Genomic DNA, 15,329 nt, shown 5'->3' on the forward strand with positions numbered 1-15,329 from the left:
CTGTCAATAAGAATTTTTCTTGGGGCGCCTGGGTGGCGCAGTCGGTTAAGCGTCCGACTTCAGCCAGGTCACGATCTCGCGGTCCGTGAGTTCGAGCCCCGCGTCGGGCTCTGGGCTGATGGCTCGGAGCCTGGAGCCTGTTTCCGATTCTGTGTCTCCCTCTCTCTCTGCCCCTCCCCCGTTCATGCTCTGTCTCTCTCTGTCCCAAAAAATAAATAAACGTTGAGAAATGTGAGAATGAGGTTTTAAAAAAAAAAAAAAAAGAAAAAGAAAAAAAAAAAAAAGAATTTTTCTTAATTTTTCTTTATTTTTTTTAAGTAGGCTCCAACTCACAAGCCAAGATCAAGCCCCACATTGGGTGTAGAGATTACAGAGGGGATGTCGTATATTTTTGTTTATATTTTGTATAATGACATTTCTTTTTTTTTTTAATGTTATTTATTTTTGAGACACAGAGAGACAGAGCATGAACGGGGGAGGGTCAGAGAGAGAGGGAGACATAGAATCCAAAACAGGCTCCAGGCTCTGAGCTGTCAGCACAGAGCCCGAAGCGGGGCTAGAACTCACCACGAGATCATGACCTGAGCCGAAGTCGGACGCCCAACTGAGTGAGCCACCCAGGCGCCCCATGTAATGACATTTCTTTAAATACTCTCTAGTAACTGGAGTTGGCTTAAATGGAAAAAATGATAGAAATAGATCTCCTCCTCCCATGATTGACTAGCATAAATTTTCAAGTTTATTTATATATTTTGAGAGAGTAAGCACGTGCATGTGAGTGGGGGCAGGGCAGAGAGCGAGGGAGAGAGAGAGCCATAGAGAATCCCAAACTGGTTCTGCACTGTTAGCGCAGAGCCTGAAGTGGGGCCCGAACCCACGAACCATGAGTTCATGACTTGAGCCGAGGTCAGACTCTTAACAGACTGAGCCACCCAGGTGCCCCAACTGGCATAAATTTTAAATACGTCACAAATTCAGGTTTTTAAAATTTACAATTTCAACAAGAACTAAAAGAAACCATGGGTGAACTACTATATAACTTGCAAGAAAGAAAAATGTTCTTTAATGCCACTTAAAATGCAGACAGAAAAGAAAAATAGGTATGATTAATTATATTATACAAGAAAGAGGATGGGGTAACTGGCGGGCTCAATCGGTGGAGCATGAGACTCTTGATTGTGAGCTTGAGCCCCACGTTGGGTGTAGAGATTACTAAAAATAAATAAATGAGTAAAGGAGAATATCCTAAAAGGGTCTCAACTCACTATGAAACCAAAGGAGAATATCCTAAAAGGGTCTCAACTCACTATGAAACCAAATTTCTATTAAAGAAAAAGCAAAAACAAAAAAACCCCACTTCATTATTTTTAGTTTTAGAATACCTAAGTTTATGTTCTCCCATATAATACACGTCATTGGTAGTTAACTAACAATGTAATATTACATAATAGAGGTCTGAACAGGAAAGCAGTAATAACTAAATTTGATTACTTTTCATTGAGCGTGCATCTTCGGTCTGTGGGATGACCGTTGTAGGACTTCAGATTTTCAGTGAGCTCTGTATACAGTCTGTCGGCCATGGGGAGAGGGATGCCGTCCCACACCATGATGAGGACCACCATCACAGCTGTTGGACAATGGTGGCCTGTGCGCTGCCGAACCAAACAGAGAACTTTTTCTTCATCGCTGCCTCTTCTTAAAACCTGGAAAAGCAGAGTGCATTTGTTTATAGAAAACAAGAAACCTAAACTTGAGTGCAATGGATATTGGTTTTAAAGCTCTGTATTATTGCATTTCAGGTCTTTTTAAACATGACTATTTCTTAAAGGGTTGAAGCCTATTTAGTTTTTAGACTAGTTGCCTCCACACAACTCAGAGTAACCCAGGTTACTTGACTAACAAACAACAGGCAGAACAGGAGTCTGTGGTATGTGGTTATTACTTGTGAAAGGAGATGAAAGCAATCTGTGGTTTCTTTCGCTGTCGATACAGTATTGCAAAATAGACAACAGAGGATTCCCTGGAAAAGAGCCTAACTGTTTTGCTCTTACACAAATGCCACAACGGGACAAATCTAGCCAGATGCAAATAACCAGGGACCCTCAATATTAAAAATGGACTTCAGCACTTGGGTGAATGGTTTTATTAGACAGAATAATTAATATATAAAGCAATGCTCCTAAAATTCCTGTGACCTTTCCATGCTATCACAAGGATCTAGCATACCCATATTATAAGATTAAGGTGGTTCAGTTGACACGGTAAATGCAAAATACAACAATTAACTTTGAATAATTATTGATTTTTCTTACACTGTATCGTACCCATGGGGTGGTATAAAGGTCTCAGAAGTATTTAAAATATAGCCCAGTGGTCCTAGTGCACGCCAAAACATTACATAAAAATGTTGACAAGACATAAAACCAACCAATTCTGTTTAAAACTCCCTCCATAAATCACAAATTTACACAGCAGAGACACTGACCACATTAATCAGCACATAATCAGTAAATGATAAAGGTGCCCACCCCTGTGACCAAAATGGAGTAACGAACAGCAAAATTATTATCCCATTTCTGTTGCTATAATAATATTACATAAACTTGAGATGAAACTTCTTAAGATGTTAGTTACCCAATATCACTTTCTTCTGTCACTCCAGATGGTTAACAATCATTGCTACCAAGGCATCCCTTGAGTAGAGTTGGCTTTAGGACCTTCCCCCTAAACACAATTATTTATATTAAAATTTTTTTCTATACTTATATGTCCTTTTACAGCCAAATAAGAATACATTTGCTTTCAAATAATCTCAAATACAAAATGATATATAATGTATTAAACAAAATTATACCAGATAATTTTCAAGTTTTCAAGCAAAGAACAAAGTTACATTTATCTAGTCTTTGTATGGGAAATGCTAAAACGCTATTTATTCATGGTTATCTGTGCTTTTCTCAGATTCTCCAAATGTCATTCAGTGAACATCAGAAAATTAAGCATAACGAGTCTCTAAATTCAGATCTAGGTTCAATATGCTGCTTAAGTATTGCCATGGTATGAAGATTTGTGACCACCAAAAATCCATATATTAAATCTTGAATCCCAGTTGTGGTGGTATTACAAGGTAAGGCCTTTGGGAGGTAATTAAGTCACATGGGGGAAGCGCTCATGAGTGAGATTAGTGTTCTTATAAATAGACACCACAGAACTCCCTAACACCTTCATGCATATGACAACACAAAGAGAAGAGGACTCCCCCCACCCCCCCATCCCCCCCTCCCCCACCCATGCTGGCATCCTGATTTGAGACTTCCACACTCCAGAACTGGGAGAAATATATTTCTGTTGTATAGAAGCCACTCAGTCTGGTATTTTCTCATAGCAGTCTAAATGGAGGAAGACAAGTATTATACCTGTGTAAGTCTATAAAAACTATAAAACATTAAAAGAAATTAAAGGTGATCTCAATAAATGCAGAACTACCATGTTCATGGAATAGACACTATTATAATGATGCCAATTTTCCCCAAATGGATTTCCAGATGTGATGGGATCCCAAGCAAAATCTTATCAGAGTTTATTTTGTTTTGGGTGGAAGTTGACAATCTTGTGCCAAAATTCAAATGGAAATGCAAAAGATGAAAAAAGGCCAAGAAAATGAATGAAGGCAAAGTGATTTACCAGATTATGAATCTTGACCCTTACTGCACATAAGTAGCTTGAGTTATATTGTTGATATAAATATGAAAGTTAAAACAACACGTTTTTGAAAGAAAACATCTTCATGAAGATGGTTTTACCTTAAAGCAGGTAAAACCAATTTAGAATAGATTACCACATTTAATAACTATAAAGAAAAATATTAAGAAGGTGGATTGTACAGGCGCTTGGCTGGCTCATGTAGTAGAGCATGGAACTCTTGATCTCAGGGTTGTAAATTTGAGTCCCATGTTAGGTGTAGAGATTATGTAAAAATAAAATCTTAAAAAAAAAAAAGAACTTGGATTATATTATAATTAAGTACGTCTGTTCATGAAAAACATTAACTAGCAAGAGATTAAGAAGGCATACAGGCAAGCAATACAGTGAGAGAAATATTTATAATACACATAATTGATAAAGTATTTTTACCCAAAGTATATAAGGACATTTCTCCAAGTGAGTAATAAAAACACAATAGAAAACCAGCCAAAGATTTGAACAGGCTCGACACAAGAGAATATCAAACAGATGATGAGCATATGAAAATATGCTCCACATTACTCGTCATGTAGCAAAGTAAGAAAATTTTAAGGCACCACATATGTTGGTGTGATGATAAAATAGTGAAAACTGCTATAGAAAACAGTCTGGAAGTTCCTCAAAAAACTAAAAATAGAACTGCCATGTGATCCAACAATTCCACTCTGGAGCTTACATCCGAAAGAACTGAAAGCAAGGCCTAAAACAGTTATTTGCGTGTTCATAGCACCACTATTCATAATAGCCAAGTGGTGGAAGCAATTCAAATGTCCACTGACAGATGAATGGATAAACAAAACGTGGCATATCTATATAATATCCAGACTTAAAAAGGAAGCGAATCCTATTACATGCTACATACAACATGGATGAACTTTAATGATACAATGTTAAGTGAAATAAGTCAGTCACAAAAAAGCAAATCTATATGATTCCAGTTATAGGAGGTACCTAAAGTAGTCAAATTCATAAAACATAAAAGGGGAATGGTGGATACCAGTGGCTGTGATAATGGGATAATCGGGAGTTATTTAATGGGCATAAAGTTTCAGATTTGAAAGATGAAAATGTATATATATGAATATATATATGATATATATATATAATATATATGAATATATATTAATGCTAAAGAATTAACCCACTGTGGTTAAGTGGGTAAGATGGTAAATTTTATGTTTTTTTAAACATAGTATAAAAAAAGTGGAAAGAGGTCTTTAAAAAAAAGGCACTAAACACCCATTAGAATGTCTACAGTGAAAAAGAAAATATCGAGTATTGATAAGAATGTGGAGCGACTGGAAGAGTTGTATGTTAGTCATGTGACTATAAAGAGATAACCACTTTGGAAAACTGTGTGTTCCTATCAACCAAAGCTGCACATATGCACACCCCACCCTCCCCACCCCTGCAATTTAGCAATTCCACTTCTAGATGTACAGCAAATAAAAATGTATTCTTATATTTCCCAAAGATTTCACCAATATTCATAATTATCCCAAATTGGAAACAACTCAAATGTCAATCACCAGAAGAATATAACTCCATACATTTTCAACATTTATGGTAACAGAACACTACTGAGCAATGAGAATGAGAATGACTTACAGTTACAGAAAACATGAACTAACCTTACAACTCTAATGGTGCATAAAGGAAGATAAGACGAAAGAATAATTATTGTAAGACTGCATTAAGATGAAGTTGGAAACAGGCAAGAGAAACCCATACTGTTAGAAGACAGGACAGCGGCTACTTTTAATCGGGGATAAGAGGGGACAAGAGTGCTTTTGAGGTGCTAGTAATATCAGAAGCCAATTACACAAAGGTGCTCACTTGAGAAAAATCCTGTGACCTTAGGATTTCTGTAGTCTTCTGCACATATGCTACAGTTAATTAAGAAGTCTACCTTAACCTAAATTAAAACAAAAAACTGGAAAGGCTGGAGCACCTGGGTGGCTCAGTCGGTTAAGCGGCTGACTTCGGCTCAGGTCATGACATCACTGTCTGTGGGATTGAGCCTGAGCCCAACGTCGGGCTCTGTGCTGACAGCTGGGAGCCAAGAACCTGCTTTGGATTCTGCGTCTTCCCCTCTCTCTGCCCCTCTGAGGCTCGCACTCTGTCTCTCCCTCTCTCTCTCAAAAAAGAAATAAAAATTAAAAAAAATTAACAGCAAAAACTTGTAAAGGCGGTCATTTACTACTTCAGGATACTTTAGCAAGTTTCTTAACCCATGTATAGCAACACAGAGCTAGGATCTAATTAATATTAGCCACTATTTCATGTCTCTTTGATTTATTACTGCACACTTGGCTCCTGATCATAGAATTTCAGCTCAAATATTTGTTGAATGAATGGTTAAAAACCACAAAAGCCCAATGTGGTTGCATTTTACAAAAATTTCAAAAAATACAAGTTACACTATTAAGATGAAAACTCTCATTTCAAAAGAAGATTTTAAATGAGTATAAATAGCCCCAATTTTAAAACTTTTCTCGAGAATTGTATCATTTAGAAAGTAGAAGGATTTATTAATTTATAAGCTGTTGAATCTGTGGTCACGTGGCAGTCACTTTAAATGGTAAATGGTACATACAAACTTCTGTGGGAAATGTTTGTGTAATTAAAAACACACCACAAACTGAATGAAAAATGTTTTAAATAGTTTTCATAAATATGATCGACTTGTCATATATGTAAAATAATTTAAATACCATGAAGTCCATCCTTTTAAAGTACAGAATTCATTGGTTACTGTATACTCAGCGTTCACCCTCTCCCCAACCCCTTAGAAGTCATGCCATTTTTTTCTCCTTCCTCTGTCTGCTTCGGTCCCAAATCTATTTTCTACCTCTATGGACTTTGCTCATTTGGGACATTTCATATAAATGGAATCCTCTAACATGTGGCCTTTTGTATCTGGCTTCTTTTCCTCAGCCTATGTTCATTCATGTTTGTAGTACTTATCGGTAGTCTATTCCTTTTTACTGCCAAATAAGTATTCCATTGCATGGACATGCCATTTAGACTGTTTCCACTTTTGCAGTTATGAGTGATGTTACGATTAACATTTATTTAACAAGTTTTTCTGTTGACATGTTTTCATGAGACCAAGCCCTGCAATGACAGTGTGGAGCCTGCTTAGGATTCTCTCTCCCCCTCACTCTGCCCCTCCACAGCTCACGAGGGGGGGGTGCGTGCTCTCTGTCAAAAGAAATATATTTATTTTTTAAATATTTATTTCCTTGTTGAGAGAGAGAGAGGGAGAGAGAGAGAGTGGGGAGGGGCACGGGAAAGGCAGAGAGAGAAACCCAAGCAGGCTACTCTTTGTCAGCACAGAGACCAATGCAGGGCTTGATCTCATGAACTGTAAGATCATGACCTGAGAGGCAATCAAGAGTCATACAAGCCACCCAGTCACCACTAAATAAATAAACATAAAGAAAGAAAGAAAGGAATAATCAGACTATTTTCCAAAGTGCAAGATCTATTTTGTAATTACACTAGGAATGTACAAATGGATCCAATTTCTATATCCTCGACAACTCTTGTTACGGCTTGTCCTTAAATTATAGGCATTCTAGGGTAAAGTGGCATCTCATTTTGACTTTGATTTGCATTTTTCTGCTGAGTCATGATGCTGAGCATATTTTCATGTGCTTATTGGTCACCTGTGTATCTTCTTTGAAAAAGGTCTGTTCAAATACATTGTTCATTTTAGTTTGGATTGTTCATTTATTATTGATATTTAGGAGTTCTTTTCTTATAGTCTCTATACAAGCTCATTAGACATCTGCTTAGCAAACATTTTCTTCTATTCTTATTGTTTTTTTGACCTTTCTTTAGAGTCGTGTGAAGCACAAAAGTTTTAAATTTTGATGAAGTCCAATTTATCTTGTCACTTGTGCTTTTGGTGTTTTATCTAAGAAAAAAATTGTGTAATCCAAGCTCAAAGATTTACAGCTATGTTTTTTGTTGTTATTGTTGTTGTTAATTTTTTAAATGTTTATTTTTGAAAGAGAGAGAGAGAGAGTGCTCAGGAGAGGGGAGAGAGGGCAGGGGGAGACAGAAGATCTGAAGCAGGCTCCATGCTGACAGCAGAGAGCCTGATGTAAGGCTTGAACCCAGGAACTGTGAGATCATGACCTGAGCTGAGGTTGGGTGCTTAACCAACTGAGCCACCCCGGTGCCCCTACAACTATGTTTTTATGTTTTGACTAATGATTACATAGCTTGAACTCTGACATTTGAATCTCTGATCCATTTTGGGTCTTTAAGTGACTAGGACATTTCATGACAAGTTACTTCATTGTAAAGTTTTTAAGTTAAAAGATGTGGTAAATAACTAAATATAAATAAGTGATCCTGGATTGAATTCAGACCCAAGAAAAAATATGTTGTCTTTTTCCATAAAGGATAATTAGATATAAGACCTAAAGATTAGACAATAATATTAAATCAGTTTTGATAATTGTCCTGTGGCTATGTAAAACTTTCTTAATTATATTGTGGTTATATAAGGCAACATTCTGGTTTGTTTGTTTTTTTTAAAGACTTCATGGGGCTCAAACTCACAACCCTGAGATCAAGAGTCTCATGCTCTACCAACTGAGCCAGCCAGGCACCACGCACCATCCTGATTTTTATGAAAAACATAGCAATGTATTTAGGGGAAAAGGGCATCATGTTTACAAATTACTTTTAAAGTATTAAGAAAAAATAGAGAATAAAGAGAGAGAGGGAGAGAGAAAAATAAAGCAAAGCTAATTTGGTAGAAAACTACATTTGCAAAATGTAGAGTATACAGAAATTCTGCAGTATTCTTGCAGTTTTTGAATAAGTCTAAAATTATTTTAAAATCATAAGTTTAAAAATAATCCTATGATGTTGGCCAAAGTTCCATATTGTATATTTTATTCTCAATACAAGCTTGGGATTCTTGTGCTCATTGTCCATAGGGATGGATGACAAGTTTCAAAACAGAGCCACTCAATCAGTGAGATCATAGGTCAAGACATAAGCTACAGGCAGATCTCTGGAAAGTGCCAAACCAAAGGATTCAAAAAAACAGGCCACTGTCAGAAACGATGTAAGAGCAAAGAATAAGTCTGCATAATCGGAGGAATGAAGAATGGACATATATTTTGTAAAATAAAAGATCTCCCATTCTGAGGTTAACTCAGTCTGTGGGACAATGAATATTCAATGCATACTAAGGCCTAGTAACATCTGAAATAAATTAATGTAAATTAATAAGTATGTGAACTTAGATAAAGCAATTAGTCGCAAGTCCAAAATACTGTCAGGTTAGCAAGATGTCATTTTGTCTAATTATTATGCTGCAAATTGTAATCACCTGGGAAGCCGATTAAGTACCACTGCAAAGGAAATCAGACAAATGCAAAATTGAATATACAGTATCATTTTGATTAATGGGGAAAGTATTAGTCATGTACTTTTCTATCGGGATAGTGTAGGGGAGGTAGACATTTGTAAGGGGTCTGTATGAGTTAAGTGTGCAAAGCAGGGCTAACTCTGTTTGGAGAGTGGGAAGGCTTTATGGAGGAGACTCCTTTTAAAGAACTACAGAAGTTTGCCACCACAGAAAAGAGTACAAAGACCATTCTAAGAATTTTGGAAAATAAGTCCCATGAGGCAAGGATGTTATTTAAGGAAGAATTCTGCTAGTTGTCCAGATACCAGATGGCTTCTGTGTCTTATAAAACCTCCTTTATTAAATTATTATTCATAGTTGGCTCTATTTCTGGGATCTCTGACATAAAGATGATGTTCACTCTGTATATAAGATGCAGCTCAAGAGTCAATACCTTCCCAAAGCCCTTCCTGGACCCTCATCTCCAAATATTACTCTTGGTCCCCTCCCTACTCCTTCTATATGCTCTTCTTAAGCAGGCAAGTGGTAGCATTTCAATAGTAACAGCACACTGGTGACTGCTTAAGGCACGGCCATGAATGAACTCACCCAATAAGGAACACTTGACGGGCTGAATGAATTGCTGAGGAGTGATGGGGAAAGCTGTGTGATGGAAACTCTTGCCACACACCAGCTTCTCCGAAGATGTAGGGTAACCAAAAGTTTGAGCTGCTGAAGAAAATCTATGAAGACCCAGAATTTCCTTTGGCAGTTTAGGTATTGGTTGACCATTGGGAGAGCATGCTCAGAGAAAGGGTGAAGAAAGAAGATAGAGCAATCTGATGATCATTAGGAAAATATTTCCCAGCAAATCTGTGATAGAATTCTCTCATCCCAGGTTATACATGATTTTGCCTCTATAGCCTCTTTACGAATAGCTCTGCAAAGTACATTCTTAACGATTTTCCAAGAACATGGTCCAGATGGGACAACCTATAGAAATTCCCCATGGATAGTTCTTAAGATTGGGATCAAGAGTGACAGCCTAGGATATTCTAAAGAACTCTCTGGTGGTGTGTATGGGGGGGGGGGGGCGGGGTTCAGGACAACTCATTACTAAGTGTATGAAAACTGTTGGGGAGACAAGACTGTCCTGAGAAACAAAATTACTGTTATAATTTCTAAGGAGGCAGGTATAGGTAAACAGTATTTTCACATGCTTAGGGGCACAGAAAGAAGAAACTCAAAGACCTAGAGAGGTTTCCCCTAGGGCAGGCAGATTTGGGTTCTAGTCATATTGTATTTATATAGGCAACAAAATATTATTGAAGCAGCTGTCTAATCCCCACCACTTCCAAAAACCAGAGAACATTAGGTATTTATAAAAAGGTTTAAAAAAAATGAGAGGAAATTGTCCTTCTAAATTTCAATTTTTTCTTTAAAGCTATAGCAAAGCACGTTTTATCAGCCAAGCAATGGTCTGCTCTAAATGGGTCAAGGAACAATTTCAACCAAAATGAACATATAGAAAATGGAATTTTAAATCACTGAAAAAAATTCAAATTAACTATGGGATCCATACATAAAATTATGAAAGTACAGGGAGACACTATGTTTCTAATAGTCCAGTAAAGACTCAGGCTTCCTCAGCCAGATGAAAAAAAACTCTGAAGGTATAGAGTAAATGACAGTGATTTGACCAGGTAAGAATTTCAAGCTTCTGTACAAAGATAACAGTCAAGCACTATGACTAAAAGAAAATCTACTGGGGGGCCTGGGGGGCTCAGTTGGTTAAGCGTCTGACTCTTGGTTTTGGCTCAGGTCATGATCTCACAGTTCTTGGGTTCAAGCCCGGCATTGGACTCTGTGCTGACAGCACTGAGCGGGCTTGGGATTCTCTCTCCTCCTTTCTCTGCCCCCTTGTTTGTGCGCTCTCTCCCTCTCTCGAAATAAATAAATAGATAAACGTTAACAAAAAAATAAAAGAAAATCTAGTATTTAAACAATAGCAGGGGCGCCTGGGTGGCGCAGTCGGTTAAGCGTCCGACTTTAGCCAGGTCACGATCTCGCGGTCCGTGAGTTCGAGCCTCGCGTCGGGCTCTGGGCTGATGGCTCGGAGCCTGGAGCCTGTTTCCGATTCTGTGTCTCCCTCTCTCTCTGCCCCTCCCCCGTTCATGCTCTGTCTCCCTCTGTCCCAAAAATAAATAAACGTTGAAAAAAAAATTAAAAAAAAATAATAAATAAACAATAGCAGACTATATAATAGAAGTTTTATTCACACACCACAAAAAAAGATAATGTAAATAAAACATGGTTATGAAGAGTGAATTCATGGAAGAAATACAAATGGTTAATAAAACTTTTTTTTTTTTTAATTTGGGGGAAAGAGAGCAGGTAAGAGGGGCAGAGGGAGAGAAAATCTCAAGCAGGCTCTGCGCTCAGTGAGGGGCATGACTTGGGGCTCAATTCAAAGAAACTGGGATCATGACCTGACCTGAAAGGAACAGTTGGACACTAAACTGACTGAAACACCCAAGCACCCCAAATGGTTAATAAACATTTAAAAGAAACCAACATAATTAATTACAATGTAAATTCACTCATAGTATCAATTTTTGGTTACTAGGTTAACAATGATGAAATAGATTACACTATTAGATATGTATATATAATTCAATTTTTTTAATATAATTCAATTTTTAAGAAATTAACAATAACTAAAAGATTTATTGTTAACTCAAGTATTTAAAAATTTTTTTTAACATTTCTGTGCGTGCATGTCCAAGAGACAGCACGAGCGGGGGAGGGGCAGAGAGAGAGGAAGACACAGAATCCAAAGCAGGCTCCAGGCTCTGAGTTGTCATCACAGAGCCCTACATGGGGCTTGAACTCACCAGCCATGAGATCATGACCTGACCCGAAGTCAGACGCTTAACTCACTGAGCCACCCAGGTGCCCCTGGAGTATTTTAAGCAAGAATTTGTAAGAGTTTATTTATTTATTTATCTTAGCATCTTTAAATATTAAGCAAGTTCTCAGATGCTTTCTTTTTTTTTTTTTTTAATTTTTTTTTTTAACGTTTATTTATTTTTGAGACAGAGAGAGAACATGAACAGGGGAGGAGCAGAGAGAGAGGGAGACACAGAATCCGAAACAGGCTCCAGGCTCTGAGCGGTCAGCACAGAGCCCAACGTGGGGCTCGAACTCACGGACTGTGAGATCATGACCTGAGCTGAAGTCGGACGCTTTACCGACCAAGCCACCCAGGCGCCCCTCAGATGCTTTCTTTATAATTTCTAATATTGGATCCAAACTATACATGAAGAATTCCATTTCAGCATGCAACTAAGAGTAAATGCCCTTGAGAAGATTCTGCTCCAAAACAATCCCATGCTTATTTTTTAAAACATGTTTATTTATTTTGAGAGAGACATGGGCAACAAAAGGGAGAGAATTCCAAACAGGCTCTATGCTGTCAGGGCAGAGCTAAACCAGAGGCTCGATCCCACAAACCTCAAGATCATGACCTGAGTCAAAATCAAGCGTCACTCAACGGACTGAGCCACTCAGGAACCCCAATCCCATGCTTATTTAATCAACCTTTCTTGAAATTTAGAAAGTTTTTGCCATAATAATATTAACCCTGTCACTTCTCTGCCCAACATGCTTCAGTAGGTGTCGAACATTTTTAATTGAATGTTTCAACATCCAAACTTAGTTTGGGTATGCCCAGGGTTGTTAAACATCATTATCTCAGAAAGTAAATTTAAGATCGATTTTTAAATTAGAAAGTAATCAATTTTTACGCAAAGGAAACAATCAACGAAAGTAAAAGACAACCTACTGAATGGGAGAAGATATTTGCAAATGACATATCCAATATAGGGTTAGTATCCAAGATATACAAAGAAATGATACAACTCAACATCCCCAAACCAGAAGAAACGAACAGACATTTCTCCAAAGACATAGAGAGGCCAATAAACACATGAAAAGATGCTCAACATCACTCATGAGGGAAATACAAATCAAAACCAGAACCGGATATCACCTCACCCCTGTCAGAATGGCTAAAATCAAAAACACAAGAAATAATATGTATTGGCAAGGAGGTGGAGAAAAATAAACCCTCATGCACTGTTGGTGGGAACACAGTGCAGCCACTGTGGAAAACAGGATGGAGGGGCCTCAAAAAATTAAAAATAGAATTACCATGTGATCCAGTAATACTACTATTGAGTATTTATCCCAAGAATGCGAAAACACTAATTCAAAAAGATATGTGCAGCCCTATCCTAATTGCAGCATTATTTACAATAGCCAAAGTATGAAAGCACCCCACATGTCCATTGAATGGATAAAGCAGATGTGTAGAAGATGAGGAATATTATTCAACCATTAAAAAAAAGAATAAGGGATGCTTGGCTGGCTCAGTTGGAAGAGTATGTGACTCTTAACTTTGGGGTCATGGGTTTGGGCCCCACATTGGGTGTAGAGATTACTTAAATAAATAAAACTTAAAAAAAAAACACAAAAACTGGGGCACCTGGGTGCATCATTCAGTTAAGCATCCAACTTCATCTCAGGTCATGATCTAGCATTCTGTGAGTTTGAGCCCCACGTCGGACTCTGTGCTGGCAGCTCAGAGCCTGGAGCCTGCTTCGGATTCTGTGTCTCCCTCTCTCTCTGCCCCTCCCCCACTCACACTCTGTCTCTCTCTCTCTCAAAAATAGACAAACATTAAAAAATTAAAAAAAAATTACTAAATCTTGCCATTTGCAATAACAGGGATGGAGCTAGATAGAGAGTATAATGCTAAGTGAAATATGTCAGTCAGAGAAAGACAAATACCTTTATGATTTCACTCATACATGGAATTTAAGAAACAAAACAAAGAAAAAAAATGGAGACAACCCCCAAACTAGACGCTTATCTATAGAGAACTAATGTTAACCAGAGGGGAGGTAGGCAGGGAATGAGTGAAACAGGTGAAGGGGATTAAGAGTATACTTAACTTGATGAGCAGTGACTAGTGTACAGAATGTTTGAACCACTGCATTGTATACCTCAAATTAATATAACGTTGTATGTTAACTATACCTGGAATTAAAATAAAAGGGGAGGGGGCACCTGAGTAGCTCATTCAGTTGAGTGTCCAACTTCGGCTCAGGTAATGATCTCGCGTTTTGTGGGTTCGAGCCCCACATCGGGCTCACTGCTGTCACCCTGTCAGCACAGAGCCCGCTTTGGATCCTGTGTTTCTCTCTCTCTCTGCCCCCCCTTCCACTTGGCTCTCCCCAAAATAAGTAAATATTAAAAAAAAAATTTTTTTTTAAAGTATGGTTCCTGTAAGTACTTCAATACCAGGTCAATGTGTGGAGTGGATGGTGCAAGCTCCTATTCCATCTCCTTGCTCCAAACCCCATTTAATATAGGTACAGATACTATACTTGATCTTAGCCAAAAGGCCAAGAGACTTAAAACTTAATTTTAATTTTATATAGGGTTTGGATACTTGACTTTGATTTAGTTTTGAATTTTAATTTAATAGTTGCATAAATATAGGACTATATTACTTTTCTTAAGGAAAAAAAAACAACAACAAATAGAACAGTCCTTCTAATACAATCTCAGTTGTAAAGATGTCAGGTGATTAGGGTTCTGCACCAGCTCCACTGAAGACCTGGGGCCCACAGAAGGACTAGTTTAGAATCACAGCTAGGAGTAATATCTGCATCATGTATGGAGTCTATTACCAAGGCGAGATCATTTTTGAGTTTATTAATAGTCACAGGGGAGAAAAAATTGAGCAATATTTTCAGCACAAAATAATGGTGACCAACCAAAAAAACCAATAAATACAAACAATCAAACAAAAACAACACAACCCTTTGGTAAAGACAATTTAAAAGTACCTATGTATGATAATAAAATAAGCTTCAACCTTTGGGGATAATGACTGGGTACATGCGAGAGACTTCTAGGGTGTTGGTAATAATTGGGTGTGTTCTTCTTGATCTAGCTGGTGGTTACATGGGAGTGTTCACTTTGTAAAGCTTAACTGTGCTATATATGAAGACTTGTGTAATTTCGTTTGTGTATATTATACCTGAATAATAAGTTTCTTAATAAACGAACTCTATAAAAGTAGTTCTAATGGTGGTCTTAATTCAAGAAAAATATGTTTTATAACAAAAAAAGGCAAGGACAG

The 15,329-nt window shown here is 37.6% G+C and overlaps 1 protein-coding gene and 1 pseudogene across 1 annotated transcript in view; both read right to left on the minus strand.

The window, feature by feature from the left end:
* TET1 (tet methylcytosine dioxygenase 1) overlaps nucleotides 1–15,329 on the minus strand; it is a 126,615-nt gene that overhangs the window by 26,125 nt on the left and 85,161 nt on the right. Inside the window, exon 6 of the mRNA XM_030335059.1 lies at nucleotides 1,492–1,703. Within this exon, the coding sequence (XP_030190919.1) occupies nucleotides 1,492–1,703 (212 nt within the window). The remainder of the gene's footprint in view (nucleotides 1–1,491; nucleotides 1,704–15,329) is intronic.
* On the minus strand, nucleotides 14,451–14,599 carry LOC115527869 (annotated as a pseudogene).

The sequence above is a fragment of the Lynx canadensis genome, chromosome D2 (assembly GCF_007474595.2).
Source record: "Lynx canadensis isolate LIC74 chromosome D2, mLynCan4.pri.v2, whole genome shotgun sequence".
NCBI classification, from domain to species: domain Eukaryota; kingdom Metazoa; phylum Chordata; class Mammalia; order Carnivora; family Felidae; genus Lynx; species Lynx canadensis.